This window comes from Melanerpes formicivorus, unplaced genomic scaffold (genome assembly GCF_026170545.1).
Source record: "Melanerpes formicivorus ecotype bairdi unplaced genomic scaffold, bMelFor1.0.p_v2 SCAF_195, whole genome shotgun sequence".
Taxonomy (NCBI): domain Eukaryota; kingdom Metazoa; phylum Chordata; class Aves; order Piciformes; family Picidae; genus Melanerpes; species Melanerpes formicivorus.
This window is the reverse complement of record NW_027142547.1, coordinates 191,832-209,700: the sequence shown is the minus strand read 5'-3', so window position 1 is coordinate 209,700 and position 17,869 is coordinate 191,832. Positions and strand designations below refer to the sequence as shown.

General features: G+C 46.4%; 1 protein-coding gene across 1 annotated transcript; it reads left to right on the top strand.

Moving 5' to 3' along the window:
* Positions 1-1,470: 1,470 nt before the first annotated feature.
* On the top strand, positions 1,471-9,667 carry OSR1 (odd-skipped related transcription factor 1). Its single transcript, XM_068169563.1, has 4 exons — positions 1,471-1,594; positions 1,740-1,799; positions 7,123-7,815; positions 8,379-9,667. Exons 3-4 carry the CDS (start codon positions 7,169-7,171, stop codon positions 8,512-8,514), a joined length of 783 nt encoding a protein of 260 aa, XP_068025664.1. The 5' UTR covers positions 1,471-1,594; positions 1,740-1,799; positions 7,123-7,168; the 3' UTR covers positions 8,515-9,667.
* The last annotated feature ends 8,202 nt before the right edge of the window (positions 9,668-17,869 follow it).

Genomic DNA, 17,869 nt, shown 5'->3' with positions numbered 1-17,869 from the left:
AGGAACGAAAATCTCTTCACTTGCTCAGAGCAGTGAGCGGTATTCGACCCCAGACTCTCCCCACAAATAGAGATGTCTGGGGGATGAAATAGCAACGCTAGAGTTGTCGTGTTTCTGAACGCATATCCTGCAAGATGATAACGTAGTGTTTTATTGCTGTTGTTTTGTTGATTTTTAAAAATCACTATTATTTTAAAATTTGTTGTGTTTTCCTTCGGACATAGGTAAAAATCAGTTATCAACGTCATTGAACAATGAAAAAGCACATGCTTGTCCCTGAGCACGGTACCATGTTATCCCGACGGATCTGTCTTCGCTAGCGTATTATATTACCCTGGTTCCTCTGAACAATGTAATACACCCAAGCAAATTTTTCCCCCTTCACGGATCTAAAGGAGTGTGAATGAATGGATGGATGAATCGAAAAACAAATAAGCAAGGAGATTATGGCCTCAGGATTAATTATAAGGCACGTTTAACCTTTTTCTTTTGAGAGCTTTTTGCTCTGCTTTCTTCGCCTGGGTAGTGTGACTCCCCCGTGATTTAAGAAGGGCTCCTCAGCTCCCGATACGCGCGACTTCTCACGCCGCGGAACCCGTCCCGGGGTACGGAGAGAGACTGTCCCGGGCCATGAGAGGAGGGATAGGCGAAAGGTGCCTAGGTCAGGGGCGCTGGAGGGGAAAAGCGGGGACTGGCAGGGATGATGGGGTAGGGGGAGGAAGCGTCTCTAGCCGGGGTGGACCCCTCACAGGTAAGCGGCTCCTGGAATCCTGTCGGAGAATCTTCTCAGAGGGAGAACAACTTGCGATCCTAAAATCCTCCCAGAGGGAGCGGATGCGGATCAGTCCGTCTACTCTCCGTCCTTCCCGCCGCTTTTTTTTTCTTTTTCTCCTCCCCCCCCCCCCCCCCCCCCCCCCCCGCCTTTCCCCTCTGCCTTTCTCCCCCTTCCTCCCCGGGAAAGTCCTGATGAGTCCTGTCCTGCGGCTCGGCGGGGGAGAGGGCGCAGCGAGGCCAGCCGAGAGCGGTGCGGAGTGGTGAGGTGAGGTGAAGTGCGGTACGTTGCGGTGCGGAGCGGCGCGGAGGGCCGAGTCTGCGCAGGCAGCGCAGCCAAGCAATGCGCCCCACCGCCGATGCACAGCGTGGAGCCGCATAGGGGTCCCTCAACATCTCTCCTCGGGAGGTCGCTCCGCCGTGGGGGGCCCGGCTGAGCGGGCCCAGGGGAGATGCCCCTTAACAGGCTGCGGGAGCAGGGCGGGGAGGGAAGAGATCACACTTTTGCGGGCTACGAGCCCCAAGCTGCTGTGCCTCCAGGAGAAGCAGCTTGAAAATGTAGTTCTTCCCAGCCAGAAACTTTCTCCCTGCATGCGCATGCCCGGAGTCTGGTGGGAGGTTAAGGGGGGAGCTGGGAGGGGGAGTTGAAATAAGGAGGAGGCTGGAGGGAAGGGATCTGTTCAGTCTGAGCTCGGCTGCTCCCGGGCGCGTTTCCACTCCGGCACACGCAGCCGGCGCCGGGAGCGGGAGGAGGGAGAACACCTCCGTCTCCATCAGCCAGAGCACCTGGACACCTGGCTCCGTTGCTAGCTCGGATCTGCCTGTACCCGCTGGAGGAGCAGTGGGGTGGGGTGGGGAGAGGGCTGTGCCCCCCAGGGCCAGCAGACACTGACCTAGCCCAACCTCTCTCTCTCTCTTTTTTTTTTTTAAATTACTATTATTTTTTCCCTATTGTTTTATTTTGCTAGCTCATATTTAGCCCAGGAACTTTTAACTGGTGCCAGCGGTGGAGCACAGATCGGGATTAGGTAAATAAAAAGAACAACTCATTTTGTTTGGGTTTTTGTTTTGGTTTTGGTTTGGTTTGTGTTTTGGGTTTTTTTTTGCTTCGGGGGTGGGGGATAATCGAATCAAACACCTCTTTTTCTTTGCCTGTTTTCTTCTCTCTTTCCCTTAATGCCCTCCCACTATTCCCTGGATAGTGCAGAAGGAGTGGGGAGATCCTGCTTCACGTGAGGAGGATCGTTGTCCTTGGGGCGGGCGAAGGGCTGGGGGAAGCTTTCCCATGGAGCTCGGATATTTTGATGCTTTATAAAGATTCTCTTCCCCTTCCACAGTTGTTTATACCCCCTCGCGGAGGAGCTGTGTTTTTAACCCGAGCTAAAAAGGACACATCCAAGCTGAAGACAGAAGCCTGAAAGTCCCTTGTGGACTTGGGAGTTCAGTTTCTCTGTCCTTTTTTTTTTTGTTTTTTTTTTTTCAGTTTTCCTTCTTTCTGCTCTTTCCTTCCTACTCCATATTTAGTGTTTAAGGGTTCGAGAAGACTTCTCTGTTTCCTCCCAAGGTCATAACAGAAATTAATCTAATGCTTATATTTGTCTGAATGGATCGAAACAAAATCATCGTAGGGAGAGACTGAGCTTCTCTCAAGGCCGAGCCTATAAAGTGTCGGTGCAAAGCCGAGGATTAGGGTATAGTTGTTATAGTTGGCTTTTGGGAGGGAAACTATAAAAATAGAGCATTTTGGAGATTATGGCAGCACTGCGGAACCGTTCTACAAAATGCGGGGAGGGCAGGGAAGGAGGGTAAGAGCCGTGTCTCGGACAGGTGCACAGTAAGTCCAGTTCAGTAAGTCCGAAGCCAATTGTGATAGAGAGCCAACGCCTAAACCAGCGCGGAGCTGGGAGCCTCCGGCAGTGGCACTGTTCTGCGCGGCCCTGAGGCGGGAACCCGCCTAGGGGTGGCCGGGGACGGCGCTGCCTGGGCTGGCCAGACATGGGGACGCGCTTCGGTGCCCTGCGTGCCCAGCGGGAATGACTTCGTAAAAGTTTTGCCCTTCACTTGTAGCTGTGCGTGCTGTGGTCGTGGGAAGCAAGGAGTACAGAGGGGAGAACTCCTCCTTGCCGCCGGGGAAATAACTATTTATTCGTGCGCAGGGGAGCCACAGGGCATTTCTCTGGGCAGAAAACGGGAATAAATCTTGCGCGGGGCGGGGGATGTGGGGGGGGGGAAGGGGGGTGGGAGTGCTTTTCTCCATGCAAGGGGATTAAACCCCCACACATGCAAACCCCCAAACCAACATTAAAAGTTCTGAAACTTCTGGAAGGAGAGGACTGCGGAGCCTGTCCACTCAGCCGGCACCCACGGCGCCCGGCCCGGGGCCGGCTCCCGTCCACGGCCCTCGCAGCCACAGACCCGCCGGCGTCCGCAGCCGCGGGGTTTGCTGTCGTTGTTTTGGTTAAAGACTGCCTTAGGAAGCGTAGCGATCAGTCGGACCCCGATTATAATTGCTATTATTATTGCCAAGCTAAAATCCGCCGCGTTCTCAATGGTGGTCTGAAGAGACTTGTCAACACTGATTTCGTGATAAAATGTGAATGATGATTTTATAAGGATTGAGCGGAGATATCCAAGGCACATGCTGATTGAGTCCTTCTAGTCCTCATTAATGTTAGCAATTAACTCTTTCACGCTCAATTAGCCCCGAATAAACCTGCTTTAATAGATTATGCACACTTCATTAATACTTCGAATAGATCTGTGATGGAAAATGAATTTTATTCCTTCAGAATCATCACGGTCGAATAATGTGGAGCGAAAGGGCAATTTTATTCCCTTTCCAGTTACTTTACCAAACACTGATCAATTCTAAGCTCTCTTTCCTCGCTTAAACTGATAAGAAGGGGAAATCTCGTCCCCACAAACATGACAAAACAAGTAGTCGATCTGGTGGCAAAATACTGCACACTGATGTGATGCCGCCGAAAAGACAGGGCTACCAGGCTTTAAAGAATTCAGGCAAAACACGGGGACGATTTGTATTTTTTTACAGATGAACCTGATTGCTGTAGTTTGAGGCTATCGCAAGAATGCAGTATTTTATGCCCGCTACTTTGTCATGTTTTTAAAAATAAACAACGTTCTCAGGGTAATTTACCTCCTTCATTCCTCCATGTGGAACTAATTAACAAACCTCATTATTTATGAGTCAGGTATTTAATGTAACAAATATCCCTTTCAAAGGACACATCGGAAATTGATAATTCAAGGTAGAAAGGAAAAATACCAACTAGCCACAAGATTGCTTAAAAATCCATTTAATTTCGCCCGTTGCTTTGCTGACAGCAAAAAAAAAGAGTGATTTTTTAATATTTTTTTTTAGTACAGTGTAGGTAGAATTTAATCTAGAAAGCTAAGATTACAATGGTCTTGAAAGAATGGGAACTAGGACAAGAGCATTACCGTATCTTCAAACAAAACAAAGGGTAAGAAAGCTGGAGACAGATGTAGACTTTCAAGATTTTGATCCTATTTTGCAGGGTAAATTTATCTTGGCATGAACACAAGTGGCTTGTTCTTAATTACTCACCGAGCTAGTTTGTGTTAGAAAATAAAATCTCGCACAGTTTTATTGTAATGGGGGAATTCAAGCAGAGAACTTGCGGGGTCTTCTGTAAGAAAATAAAAATAAAAAAGAAGCCCCGATAACGATCTGTTTACAATGAAACCGAATTAAAGGTGGAGGTGACACCGAAATCAAAGAAACATTGCTCTTTCTGCGGGCAAGCCGGATAGCGGAGAGTAAGTGCGCTGGGAAACACGTTTGCTTTGATGTTCCAGAGAGAGAGGGCTTCTTTATGAAATACGCTATTCTTCATCTATATTTTTACTATCCCAGTCGCACGGTGCAAAAGTTAGCTTACATTTCTGGAAAAGTTCCAAGAAACTTGTAGTAACGTGAACACTCTGTTTCCACCTCCCCTTCCTCCCTTCCTCCCCCCGCCCCTCTTTTTCCCCTGGTATTTGAGTGTGTGCATTTTTTTTTTTTTGGTTGTTTGGAGGTGTTTGTTTGTTTGTTTTTAATAATAGAAGTGCTCTAACAAAAAAAGCAAACTAACAACCCCAAAAAAACCAAACCAGCCCCCCAAAAAACACCACAAAAAAAAAACCTGAAAAAAGACCCCGCGGACACAATGGATTTTGTCATGACCTAACTATGTTTCTCCTTGGTTTCTGCCCCTTTCTTTGTTTGAGAAACAGAAACCGATTTTATTTTTTTTTTAATATTACCAAGCAAGAATTTACTCAAATTGGCATAGCAGATTTTTTCTTTTATATTCTAGATTAAATGTTTTTGAAGAATATGAAGAAAGAGAGATAAGCCCAGAAATTAACTCATTTTGTAATAGCATGTTTCATGCTTGAGAGGGCTACCTAGACAGCAAAATATGCGTGGAGATGTTGTGACAGACAGAAAAAGACATTTCAGGTAACCAAACAAGACTGTTTTCTGTGCGCTTTGTTCTCAGGGTCATTGGCTGAGGCGTTAGTGCTGTGAAGTGGGCATGTCAGCACTAACAAAATAAAAAGCATTTCCGAGCTGAATTACAAAGAGTCTGCTTGTTTCATTGGCCCTAAATACTTGTGTTTAAGGTTGGTTTGTTTGTTTTTCCCTTAAAAGAAAAAAAAAAAAAAAAAAGGAAAAAGAAAAGACAGAGAAGGAAAAGAACGTAACATGCTGTTTCTTCTTCTTCCTTCCCCCACCCCCCCAATCAACCACTATCCAAAATGTATCCAATTCAAAAAAGCAGATTGTCACAATCTCTTATTCTGGGTGAATGTGATGGAATTCCTCTAAGGATTGGTTCTATCTTCCTGCTGATGATTTATGTAAAGAAGTGTGAAAGATGGACCTGGTATATAGACCTGGTCAGAATAAGCTTCTCCGTCTCACACCTTCCCAGCTGCAGCTCCTCGGTCCAAGCAACAGCCCACATATAAATCAGATTTGTTTTCCTACTCTTCAGACCTCTTCCACCACCAGTTTCCACCCCCTCAGCCCTCTGTCCCGAAGGGAAAATTACTGTTCAGCAGCACTTTGCTTCAAGGATCCTGCTGGGACCCTATGGGGATCTTGTAGTGATCTGATAGTGACTAACCAAGACCCCTGTAGGAAATCTTACGAGGACCCTGTTAAAACCCCTCAGTAAATCTCTGGGGATCTTATAAGCATCCTGTGGAGACTCGGGGCATTCTCCTGGAAAACAGCCCCAGCAAAGACAAATCTTGGGCTTCACAGATACACCTTCCCCAAAGACTCTTTCACACTCACAAAGAAGGGAATCTGCATCCTCCACACTGACCCTCGGGAGGCATCTCCTGCCAAATTGTTGACAGCAGCCGGGTCTGAATTTGCAGGCAGAGCCAGATGCTCCTCAATGCTGCTGCCTGGTAGCATTTTCCCTTCTGCCTTGTGGAGTGAAATGAGAAGGGATCTGGCTCAGAGGAGAGGCTAGGGGCTTGGCAGGACCCTGAAACACAGAGCAAAGTGATGGCACCCAGCCCAGGGAAGGGCTGCAGCCCTGCGGCCCTGCAGCTGCTGGGCTGGGTGTCCCCATAGGAAGGGTCCTCCAGCCCTTGCCTTTTTGCCTTTTCAAGGGTTCTAATTGAGCAATTGCTTAGATTAGGACATAGGCTTGAAGCCAGACACTTCCCCCTGGGGACAGCAAATGGCACTTCTGATTTGTCACCCAAACTCAGCATTTTCCCTTTTTTTTTTTTTTTTTTCCCAGTACACAAAAGAGAGGGCTCCCAACTGGCTACATCACTCCAGAGGCAGAGGCTTGGCTGAGGCCAGACTGCAGGGAGCTGAGTGACCCAGGGGCAGTGAACTCTCTGAACCCTCCTCCCCACATCACCTCAGGAGCTGGGGCTAAAGGCACTTGTGAACAGACTTATGTCTATGTAGTATCCCACTTTTTTTCCAAAGCTGAAAGTGCCCAGGAAATGATTTTAAATAATATCAGAGAAGCCTGAACTTTGTAGGTCAAAATGGCATTTGTTCACTGAACAAATTTTGGAGGTCTAGCTAGCACAGAGATGCTATTGGCGGGAGGATAAATGTTTGTGGCTAGGGTACAATACTTCTGTGTAAGGGATGTGGAGGGACTCTGGAGACATGTGGGGATACGCTTGCAACCAAGAGCTCCAACATGTCTCCAAATCCAAGGCAGTTTCCTGTTGTGGCTTTGGAGAAGGGCATTTATGAGGGATGAGGTGAGAAACTTCCTTTGCTTTTATCTTTTTATAAATCCACTTCTCCCTATTCCCCCTTCCATCTTTATTTTCCAGATCTTTTCCTCCCCTGTTCCCAAGATCCTCTTCCTGAGTGGCCACCATGGGAAGCAAGACCCTGCCAGCCCCAGTGCCTATCCATCCTTCCCTCCAGCTCACCAACTACTCCTTCCTGCAAGCATTTAATGGGCTGCCCACTGTGCCCTCTGACCACCTCTCCAACCTCTATGGCCTCAGTGCTCTGCATGCCGTACACCTGCACCAGTGGACTTTGGGGTACCCGGCCATGCATCTACCCCGCTCCTCCTTCTCCAAAGTGCCCGGTGTGTCAAGCCTGGTGGATGCATGCTTTCAGCTGCCAACCTTCCCACTCTTCCCACATGTCATCCAGCCCAAGCAAGAGGCCACCAATGTGACCCTCAAAACCAAACCCCGCTTTGACTTTGCCAACTTAGCAGTGGCCGCCACACAAGAGGACCACTCTAAACTGGGACAGGCAGACAGTCAGGGCTCACCTCCAGGGCTCGGGTCTTTGCTTGAGGTGACTAAACTCTCTCCAGAGAAGAAACCTACACGGGGCAGGTTACCGTCTAAAACCAAGAAGGAGTTTGTGTGTAAATTCTGTGGCAGGCACTTCACCAAGTCCTACAATCTTTTGATTCATGAAAGAACCCACACTGATGAACGGCCCTACACATGTGACATTTGTCACAAGGCCTTCAGAAGACAGGATCACCTGAGGGATCACAGGTAACAATTCTTCTTTTTTTTTGTTTTGTTTGTGTATTTGTACTCTTCTCACTATGCACCTACAGTCATGAACGTGTTTGTCAGAAAAGTCTTGCTCCTGGCCAGGCAGCAGTATTCCCTCTTTGTTTTCCTCTGCCCACTGCTGGTGGAGAAGCCCAGATAACTAATTTTGCAGGTACTGAACCTGAAAAAAAAAAAACCAAACCAAAAACCCCAAACTTGCAGAGTCTTCTTCTTGGCTTCCATAGATGTTTTCAGCCTCCATTTGCATTGTCTTGTGCCCTCTGGCTTTGTGATCATACAGAAGTGTCATGAAGACATGCAGCCAGATGACCTTTAAGTTAGAGAGAAGCTCTTTATCCATAAGAAAAGCACACTCATAAGCCTCTGACAATCGCCTCTCTTCTTGCGCACACATATATGGACAATTGTCTGAGTGCTGCACTCTAGTACTCTTGATCTCAGCAGTAGATGTGAAAAATTCCATGGTATTCTCTATCAGGTAGCTCACTGCTGAGTTTAGGCTCATTATTTCTGACATTTCAATGTTTTTCTCTCCCTAGATATATCCATTCTAAAGAAAAACCTTTTAAGTGTCAAGAATGCGGGAAAGGATTTTGCCAGTCCCGAACGCTAGCTGTCCATAAGACACTGCACACGCAAGTAAAGGAATTGAAACCTGCCAAACTTAAGTGCTGAATCTCCAGCTTCTATGAACTTTTCTTTCCCTTCTGACATTACACCAAAACCAGAGCAGAAGCAAAACATTCAGGATGGGAGCACTGAACTTCATGTTTTGTTTTTGGTTGTACTTTAAAAAGAGCTAAATCTGCCCCACCTCCCTCTACCCAAAAATTGAGCTTCCTAAGTCATGGGTGAAAAGATTATTTTGCTTTTAAAATATACACAAATGATGCAAAGAGTACTAGCTGACTTGTGTGGCTTTGATAAACTTTATGCCAAAAGGTGGTGCTCATGTGTTGGACAGGAATTTCTTTCAAACCAAACAAAAACCCACAAGTTGTCCCCCCCCCAATCCAAATAACAACCCCCCCCAACAAATTGTAGCTTCCAAAAGTATTACTTTGAAAATAAAAAACAAGCAACAAACCAAAAGGCAACCTCTTATTTTATATATATATATTTATTTTTTTTAACTGCATAAAGCTTCTTATTTTTATACTTCAGGAAATACAGAGAATTCCAGGAGACAATTAAGAACTGAAACAGTGGTTTCTCATCACAGCACCATTAGGACAAAGAGAAGGCCAACTTGCAAATCTCATTGGCTAGCTTGTTTTTTTAAAAGAAAAAGAAAATAAAATTAGGAATTGACCTAAGTGTCTCAAATGGGGAGTCCTATCATGCACTAGAAAACACATCTATATCTCAGACTTGTGGGTTTCCAGTGTTTGGGGCAATTCAGTCTTCCTGGGACATAGAGACCTGTTTTTCTGTGTTGTGGTCTGGTGCGCTGTGAGGAGGTTTGTAACTTGTAGACTTGTTAAAAAAACAAAAAAAAAACACAGAGGAAAGAAAGAAAGATAGAAATACATCAAACTGAGACTATGCACAACATGGTGTTAGTGGTACTTTAAAGTCTTCATGCGTTCTGATGAGAGAGAACAAATTTCAACCTGAGAGCATATTTTTTTAAATGCTGGCTTTCTGAACAGTGTATTCAAATTAAGAGACATTCCAGTAAGTTTTGTTTATTAAAAAAAAAGAAAAAAAAAGTTGTATGGCTGTTTGGCACTTTATGCTGATTATTGATAATTGACATTTATCACTGGATTGTGTGTGTTTTTTTAAGTATTAAAATAAATCATTATTTTACAGGCAAGGCTGCATGGACTGCATATGTGTTCATTTGGTTTCTGATCTCTTTCCTAGTAAACCCTCTCCATCAATATTTAGAAGTGTGGGGTGGGTTTCTTTTTTAACTTGGTATTTTCTCAGTGCTTGTATCTACCAGCCTTGAAAGTCAAGCTTGTAAGCTTATAAGCTTTCTTCCTCCTCATTTCCTTTCTTCGTTTTATTTTGTTTAAATTATTATTATTATTATTATTAATAATAATAATAATAGCAAAAGTAAACATCTACAGGAAGTCAAATAATTTTGCTGTTAGTGTGGCAAAAAAAACCCCCAAACCGTCTTGAGTAACTAAATCTTAGGTATTAGCTGATAAGATGAGGTGTCAGAAGTGTTATAATATAAAGTAGATGAATGATGGGCAAACTCACTGCTTTCGGCCTGAAGGCGCTGCAAGAGCCACCTTCGCACACCCTGCCTTTGGCTTGTTAGGAGTGGGCATTTTTCAGTCGCATCTTCAGCCGGTTCAGCGCTGACTGGGGGAGGCTTTGATTCCCAGCAGCTGTTTTAGATCAGAGATGTTTATTCCACTGCGAAACCACTTTGGATCGAGACGAGGGAGAGTGCTCAGGGCTGGGGGAACTGCCTGAGTTTTTGAAGCGCCTCTTGCTGACCTTTTTTCATTCCCTGAGCAAACCATAAAATCCCTCGCGTCACAAGACGGTAGCCACCCTCCCCTACCCCCCCCCCCCAAAAAAAAAAGATAAAAAAAAGCCATACTCCCCCACACCCTCCCGCTATAAGAAAAGTCTCATGCGAATGAGCATGGTGACATGTCTCAAGTAACCTGTCGGAGCACGGATGCTCCGACCGTGCAAGCCCTTCGGTCGAAAGTGGGTCCTTTCTCCACTTCTCCGCTCCGCTTCTTCTAAGGAAGATACTATTTGGCCAAGGAATCCTATCAACTACAAGGCAAATGTTGCGGTTGTAATTATTTAGTGCAAAGACAGAGGGGAGAAACCTCTCTCCCTGTCTGTTGTATAGGACTCCGATTCAAGAACATCGTAACGGCCCTGCTTGCTGTGCTGGCTGAAGGCTCCGCCCGTGGTGCAGAAAGGCCCTTGGGAAGTGCAGGGTATCGAGGTTGCGCCTCTGCGTGCGTTCAGCTCCGGAGTCTGTGAGAACGGGCAGAGTTTGAAGCCGGCTTGCTTTTGCTTTGCTCTGGGGTTTTCTCTTTGTCAAGGGTTGGAGGGGAAGGCCAGGCCTTCTCCCCCCCCCTGTAAAGTGGAGGGAAAGAAAATTGAAAGGAAAAAAACCACAGCCGGATTAGCAAAGGGATTGTGTGCTGTATTTACAAAGCAGTTTAGGGAATGCAGGTTTATATACAGAATTTACAATATTTACAATATATACACAGAAATATAGAACAAAGTAACACAGAAATGAGATTCCCTTCCCCCGTATGGAGGAAGGGTTTCCCCCTGTACCCCCTTCTCTCCCCTTTTTCCCCAAAGAGGGTTAGAAAGAGAGAAAAAGGAATAATTTGTTAATTAAAAGCAGAAATATGGTTAGAACAAATGTGTTAGCAGAGGCCTTATCTTTTTCCAAGGTCAGTCTGGCTGAAAGCCCAGAAGCTGTGAGCTGCAGGAAGGAGAAAGTGCAAGACTGAGACTAGTCCCACTGGGAATCAAAGTTGCTTTCTACCAATCCACCAATGAAATTAGTTTAGACCTGTCTTTGTTTATAAAACATTCGGCCATGGTGTCCCTTTGTTAAAGGCACCGCCTCAAACGGTCACACTCTTAAAAGGCATCTGAAAGCCAACTGTTCGGTACAAGCGAGAGCGGTCACTCGTCAGGAAGCTGATGATGGCCTCCACGCTTCGACAGCACGTAGCCGCCACCGCAGGATGAGCGCGTAGCTCTGTGCGAAGTTTTGCGTGAAGCCTGGCAGGAGCAAGGAAATCGTTTTGCTGTACTTAGCCTCGCACTGCCGAGTCGGACCAGGCCAGGCTGCATTTTCTTGGCAGCATCTCTCGGGAGCAGTTTGCTGTCTCTGAAGGCGATGCCATGTCGTCTGCCACAGCACACACCCCTTGCTCCTCCCGTGGGATTTAGCTGCATCGCCTTGAGCAAACTCAGCGGGAGCGGTCGCCTCATCCCGCTGCCTGCAGAGCTTCCCTTGGAAAAATGGCGCTCGCCCCCCGCCAGAGCTTCTGGCCGTCGCCGGCAGCCGCTGGTGGACTGCGCTGCCGGGCCAAGGGCATGGCATCCCGCTCCTTGCCGAGGAGGGACCTGCACCTCAAGCACTGCACAGCGTTAACTGCCAGCCCACATACTGGGTGGTTTCACCCTCACCCCTGCCCTTATATTTCTTTTAAAGGGAGATTCAGAGAGAAAATCCCCGATGGACTTTCCCGTCCTTCTTGTGCCCTTCGTGGCACAGAGTAAAGGAGCAGGGATACTCCTGGGGTCTTGTAGAGGAACAAAGTGAAGAGCTTTGCCTCTTGGAGCCAATCAATTTCCAGGGTTCTTGACTACAGGGCAGAAATCCGAGTTGAGCCTAAAGGGAGGGAGGAAGGGATGCAGGGAGGGTCACTCTACTAAGGCTTTCCCACGGTCACTCCGTCATCTCCTTAACACCAGGGTACTGAATCACCCGTGGTGAGGTAAGAAACTGTATGTTACTGGATACTAGGAACCATTGTAACTGCAGGGTCATGAAGGTGGAGAAACTGCTCATCCCAGCTGGGCATGAGGAATATTTAATTTGTAAGGCTGAAATCTGGTGATCTGCCCACCAAGAACTACCTTGGACATGTATTTTTATGTGCAATTAAAAACCAAAGGATGCCCAGAATCAACATAATAAGAATTATATTTGCATTAAAATTACGTGGGCATACTGAGCACAGGATGCACACACAGCCTCTTAATGTCATTTGTACTACACATACATGTGTGTGTATTTCCTCTTCCCAGAAGGCTATTTCTGTGGTCATGCTCTCAGCCTCACTGGTGAACAATTCACTTGTTCACTCCATTGTTTTGAATTTTGCTAGGCAGTATCAGTTCAGTGATTCCAAGGAAAGCAAAGAAAAGATAAAATCATGACAGTCAAAAGACTGTCCTACTAACCCCCAAAATAAATGAAAGGAGCTTGTGCCTTTTGAATCAGGGTCACAAATAATTTAAATGATTAATTACCTCCCCTTTAATTTTTTTTTCTCTTTGCATGTATTTTAATCTGACATTCATGCAGTGAATAAAACTTACTTAGGCCTCTGTCTGCCAATTGAGAGCTTATTCTGTTTTCACAGTTGCTTTAAATTTTACATTTTCATCATAAAAACATCACTGAATGGGAGTTTGCAAGAGTGAAAACCAGGGCACCTGACTCTGGTTGTCTCTTCCTACAAGATTTACAGTGGAAAAAATTTATATTTTTTAGAATTTACTTTTTTAACTGTTTACAGTTACAGGAGAAAATATAAAGATGTCTTGGCACATGTCTCTCTCTTACCCCCCTCTTTACATTCCAGTCAGTCTTTTTATGCCCATAAACAGTTGCTACCCTGCAAGAACCTGATTATACACAGCCTACTTAGATTCTTGTTTTTTTAGTTTTGGATTCAAGAAGAGAGCCTGTCAGTGTATGTTCATGAAACGGAGCAAAAGCCTCCCTCAGAATATGGAGTGAAACAGCAAATGGTTACTTTTCAGCTGTGGATTACATGTGTCTCTGAAAAGGGGACCACAAATCATTGGGGTTTTTAAGGTTCTGCATGAATTGTATATTAATCCTAGTTTCTCTGGGGCTGGATTAATCCCTGTTTCCCAGTTGTATGGCTACATAGAGGCAATGCTGAGGAGTTTGGGGCAGGGGAGAAGGGAGATGGGGAGGTAAGAGGGAAATTAAAAAGATGGTGATGAACCATAAGTACTTAAGTCTTCTACCTCTGTCACCATGTGAGCTAAAGCAAATTACTTCAGCTCCCTGTTTCGGTTTCTTTGTCTGTAAATTTGGGATAATGCTGCTTCTTTTGGTCCCAAGAGGCCTAGCACACTGGTGTAGAAACAACTGTCCCGCCCTCAGCAGTGAAAGGAGATATTACAATTCATACCTAGGCAGCTGAAAGCAGTGACTTATCTGGGAGATCTAATGGAGTGCGCAAGACAAATTTATATTCATGTGTAGGTCTTTTTCAGGCCTGGCAATTTTGTTGAGAGATGGAGTCCTAGAGCCTAGCATGTGTTTCTTCTCTACACTGGTATCCGATGACTAAACAGGAGGAATGGCATAGGCCAAACTCATCAGTCATGACATCAGCCATCTTTATAGGAGATTTTTGAATTAAGTCAGTTGGGTTTTATGGGGACTGAGTTTAGACACATGCATGTTTAACTTATGCTCAAGGAGCTGTGGCAGTGAAGGATGTTTTCCCTGTCTTAGGAAGAATCACTCCACAGTCTAAGAGATGCAGGCTAAGCTATTTACCTGTTTTACACAATCAAATAGAATAGAATAGAATAGAATAAACCAGGTTGGAAGAGACCTTCAAGATCATCACGTCCAACCTATCATCCAACACCACCTAATCAACTAACCCATGTAACCAAGCACCCTGTCAAGTCTCCTCCTGAACACCTCCAGTGACGGCGACTCCACCACCTCCCCGGGCAGCCCATTCCAATGGGCAATCACTCTCTCTGTGTAAAACTTCCTCCTGACCTCCAGCCTGAACTTCCCCTGGCACAGCCTGAGTCTGTGTCCTCTTGTTCTGGTGCTGGCTGCCTGGGAGAAGAGACCAACCTCTGCCTGTTTACAACCCCCCTTCAGGTAGTTGTAGAGAGCAATAAGGTCACCCCTGAGTCTCCTCTTCTCCAGGCTAAGCAGAGCCAGTTCCCTCAGCCTCTCCTCATAGGGCTTGTGTTCCAAGCCCCTCACCAACTTCGTTACCCTTCTCTGGACTCATTCCAGCAAGTCAACGTCCTTCCTAAACTGAGGGGCCCAGAAATGGACACAGTACTCGAGGTGTGGCCTAACCAGTGCAGTGTACAGGGGCAGAATGACCTCCCTGCTCCTGCTGGCCACACTGTTCTTAATGCAGGCCAGGATGCCATTGGCCCTCCTGGCCACCTGGGCACACTGCAGGCTCATGTTCATCCTACCATCAACCAGCACCCCCAGGTCCCTCTCTGTTTGGGAGTTCTCCAGCCACTCTGACCCCAGCCTGTAGCTCTGCATGGGGTTGTTGTGGCCAATGTGCAGAACCTGGCACTTGGATGTGTTAAATCTCATGCCGTTGGACTCTGCCCATCTGTCCAGCCTGTCGAGGTCTCTCTGCAAAGCCTCTCAACCCTCTAGCAGATCAACTCCTGTCCCCAGCTTGGTGTCATCAGCAAATTTACTGATGATAGACTCAGTGCCCTCATCCAGATCATCAATAAAGATGTTAAAGAGGATGGGGCCCAGCACTGATCCCTGGGGGACTCCACTACTGACTGGCCGCCAGCTGGATGTGACACCATTCACCACCACTCTCTGGGCTCGGCCATCCAGCCAGTTCCTAACCCAGCTCAGAGTGCTGCTGTCCAAGCCATGGGCTGACAGCTTGGCCAGGAGTTTGCTATGGGGGACGGTGTCAAAGGCGTTGCTGAAGTCCAGGTAGACCACATCCACAGGCCTCCCCACATCCACCAGGCGGGTCACCTGCTCGTAGAAGGAGATCAGGTTGGTCAGGCAGGACCTGCCCTTCCTAAATCCATGCTCGTTAGGCCTGATCCCTTGGCCATCCTGTAAATGGTGTGTGATTGCACTCAGGATGACCTGTTCCATGATCTTTCCTGGTGCTGAGGTCAGGCTGACAGGCCTATAATTCCTTGGCTCATCCAACTGGCCCTTCTTGTGGATGGGCACCACGTTGGCCAGCTTCCAGTCTTCTGGGACATCTCCAGTGAGCCAGAACTGCTGAAAAATGATGGAGAGCGGCTTGGCCAGCTCCTCTGACAGCTCCCTCAGCACCCTAGAATGGATCCCATCTGGTCCCATGGACTTGTGGGGATCCAGGCAGCTGAGCAGATCACCAACTACCCCATTTTGGAACAGTGGAAAACTATGCTGCTCCCTGGCTCCTTCTGCCAGCTCTGGAGGCCAGCTGTCTGGAAGACATTCTGTCCTGCTAGTAAAAATTGAGGCAAAGAAGGTGTTAAGTATCTCTGCCTTTTCCTCATCCCTTGTCACAACGTTCCCCTCCGTGTCCACCAAGGAGTGGAGGTTGTCTCTGCCCTTCCTCTTGCTATTAATGTATTTATAGAAGGACTTTTTGTTGTCCTTCACAGTAGAGGCCAGACTAAGCTCCAAATGCGCTTTTGCCTCCCTAATTTTCTTCCTACAAGACCTAGCAACATCCTTAAATTTTTCACGGGTTGCCTCCCCTCTCTTCCAAAGGTGATACACCCTCTTTTTTTCCCTTAGCTCTATTAAAAGTTCATTACCCATCCAGGCTCTCCGGCTGCCCCGGCGGCTCATCTTCCGGCACATTGGCACAGCCTGTCCCTGAGCCTTCAACAATTCTTCCTTGAAGTAGGACCAGCTCACCTGGACCCCTTTGTTTTTAAGGGCTTTATCCCAAGGAACCCTCTGAATTAGTTCCTTGAGTAGCCTGAAGTCCGCCCTTCGGAAATCCAGAGTCTTCTTGCTACCCCTCTTAGCTTGACCAAATAATGAGAATTCAATTATCTCGTGGTCACTGGCCCCTAAACACCCTCTGACCACCACATCACTCACCAACCCTTCCCTGTTGGTGAAGAGGAGGTCAAGCATAGCCTTGCCCCTGGTAGGCTCTCGCAGCACCTGGGATAAGAAGCTGTCCTCCATGCATTCTAAGAACCTCCTAGATTGCCTCGTCTCTGCTATATTAAGATCCCAGCAGATGTCAGGCAGGTTGAAGTCACCCATGAGAACAAGGTCAGGCGATCTTGAGACAGCCTTAAGCTGCCTATAGGATGCTTCATCAACATCTTCCTCCTGGTTGGGTGGTCTATAACAGACTCCAACCAGGATGTCAGCCCTGTTGGCCTTCCCTCTAATTCTTACCCACAGGCACTCCACCCGATCGTCCCTGATCTCCAGCTCAATGGCATCTAGTGCCTCCCTGACGTACAGGGCCACCCCTCCACCCCTTCTTCCTTGCCTGTCTCTCCTGAAGAGCCTGTAGCCATCAATTGCAGCGCTCCAGTCATGTGAGTCGTCCCACCACGTATATATACCTTATATAAATATACCTTATTATATAAATATACCTTATTTAAATTCAGAGAGCAGCTGAAGTGTGCTCAGCATCCAGCAGAATTTAAAAAACAAACAGTTGCCCAAAAACATTCATAGCTTTCAAGAAAACTTTGTATATGTCCATACTGCTCAGCACAGCACCATGCCATGGATACCCAGCAGGCATGTTTACATGACACAGGGCAGTGGTCTGCAGGAATATTGGCATGAGGCCTGCAAGCAGAACAGTGACTCCAGCACAGTGTTGTGCTGGAACTGTTGTTGTCTCTGCCACTTCCAGCTTACATCTCCCTTTAGGCTGTCCCTAGGGCTGTAATTCTGCTGATAGTTGTAGCTGATGAGAACATTGTTAATCACTAAAACTGGGTGACTAGGGAGAAGGAAGACATTTTTTATACTGAGGCTCTGACTCTGTTCTTTCACCAATCCGTGCCTTAGCTGCTGGTGCTGAGTCCCCCTCTATCTTATGTTTGTGCTTAACTGGAGTCTGACATAGCACCAAACACGTAAAAATGTTTACATTGGTATTATAGTTTCTGACACAAGTTGCTATTGAAAAATGACAACTGTGGCAGTGATTGCCAAAGTTTGTCTACAGACCTTGCAAGCACTATTTAACAGTTAAATTATTTGCAAGCTCTACTGATTCTACATTCTTATTCTGTCATCTAAGGAACACTTCAACTTGAATAGTTAAAGAGCTGTACTGCCAAGTCTAAATAGCTAAATATGTGCTCTTGTCACATGAAGCACCTCAATTATTTTCCAAGGGATGAATATCTCTTTTCCTGAATTCTAATTTGCTTTCTGTCTTAATTATTTATTTGATGATGGAACTTGCATTTGATTTTCAATATTTTTACATTATACAGGTAGATCATTCAAATCTGAATTTATGGGCATCATCTCTTTTACAACAATTTCACTTGGCTGAATTCAGTGGAGCTA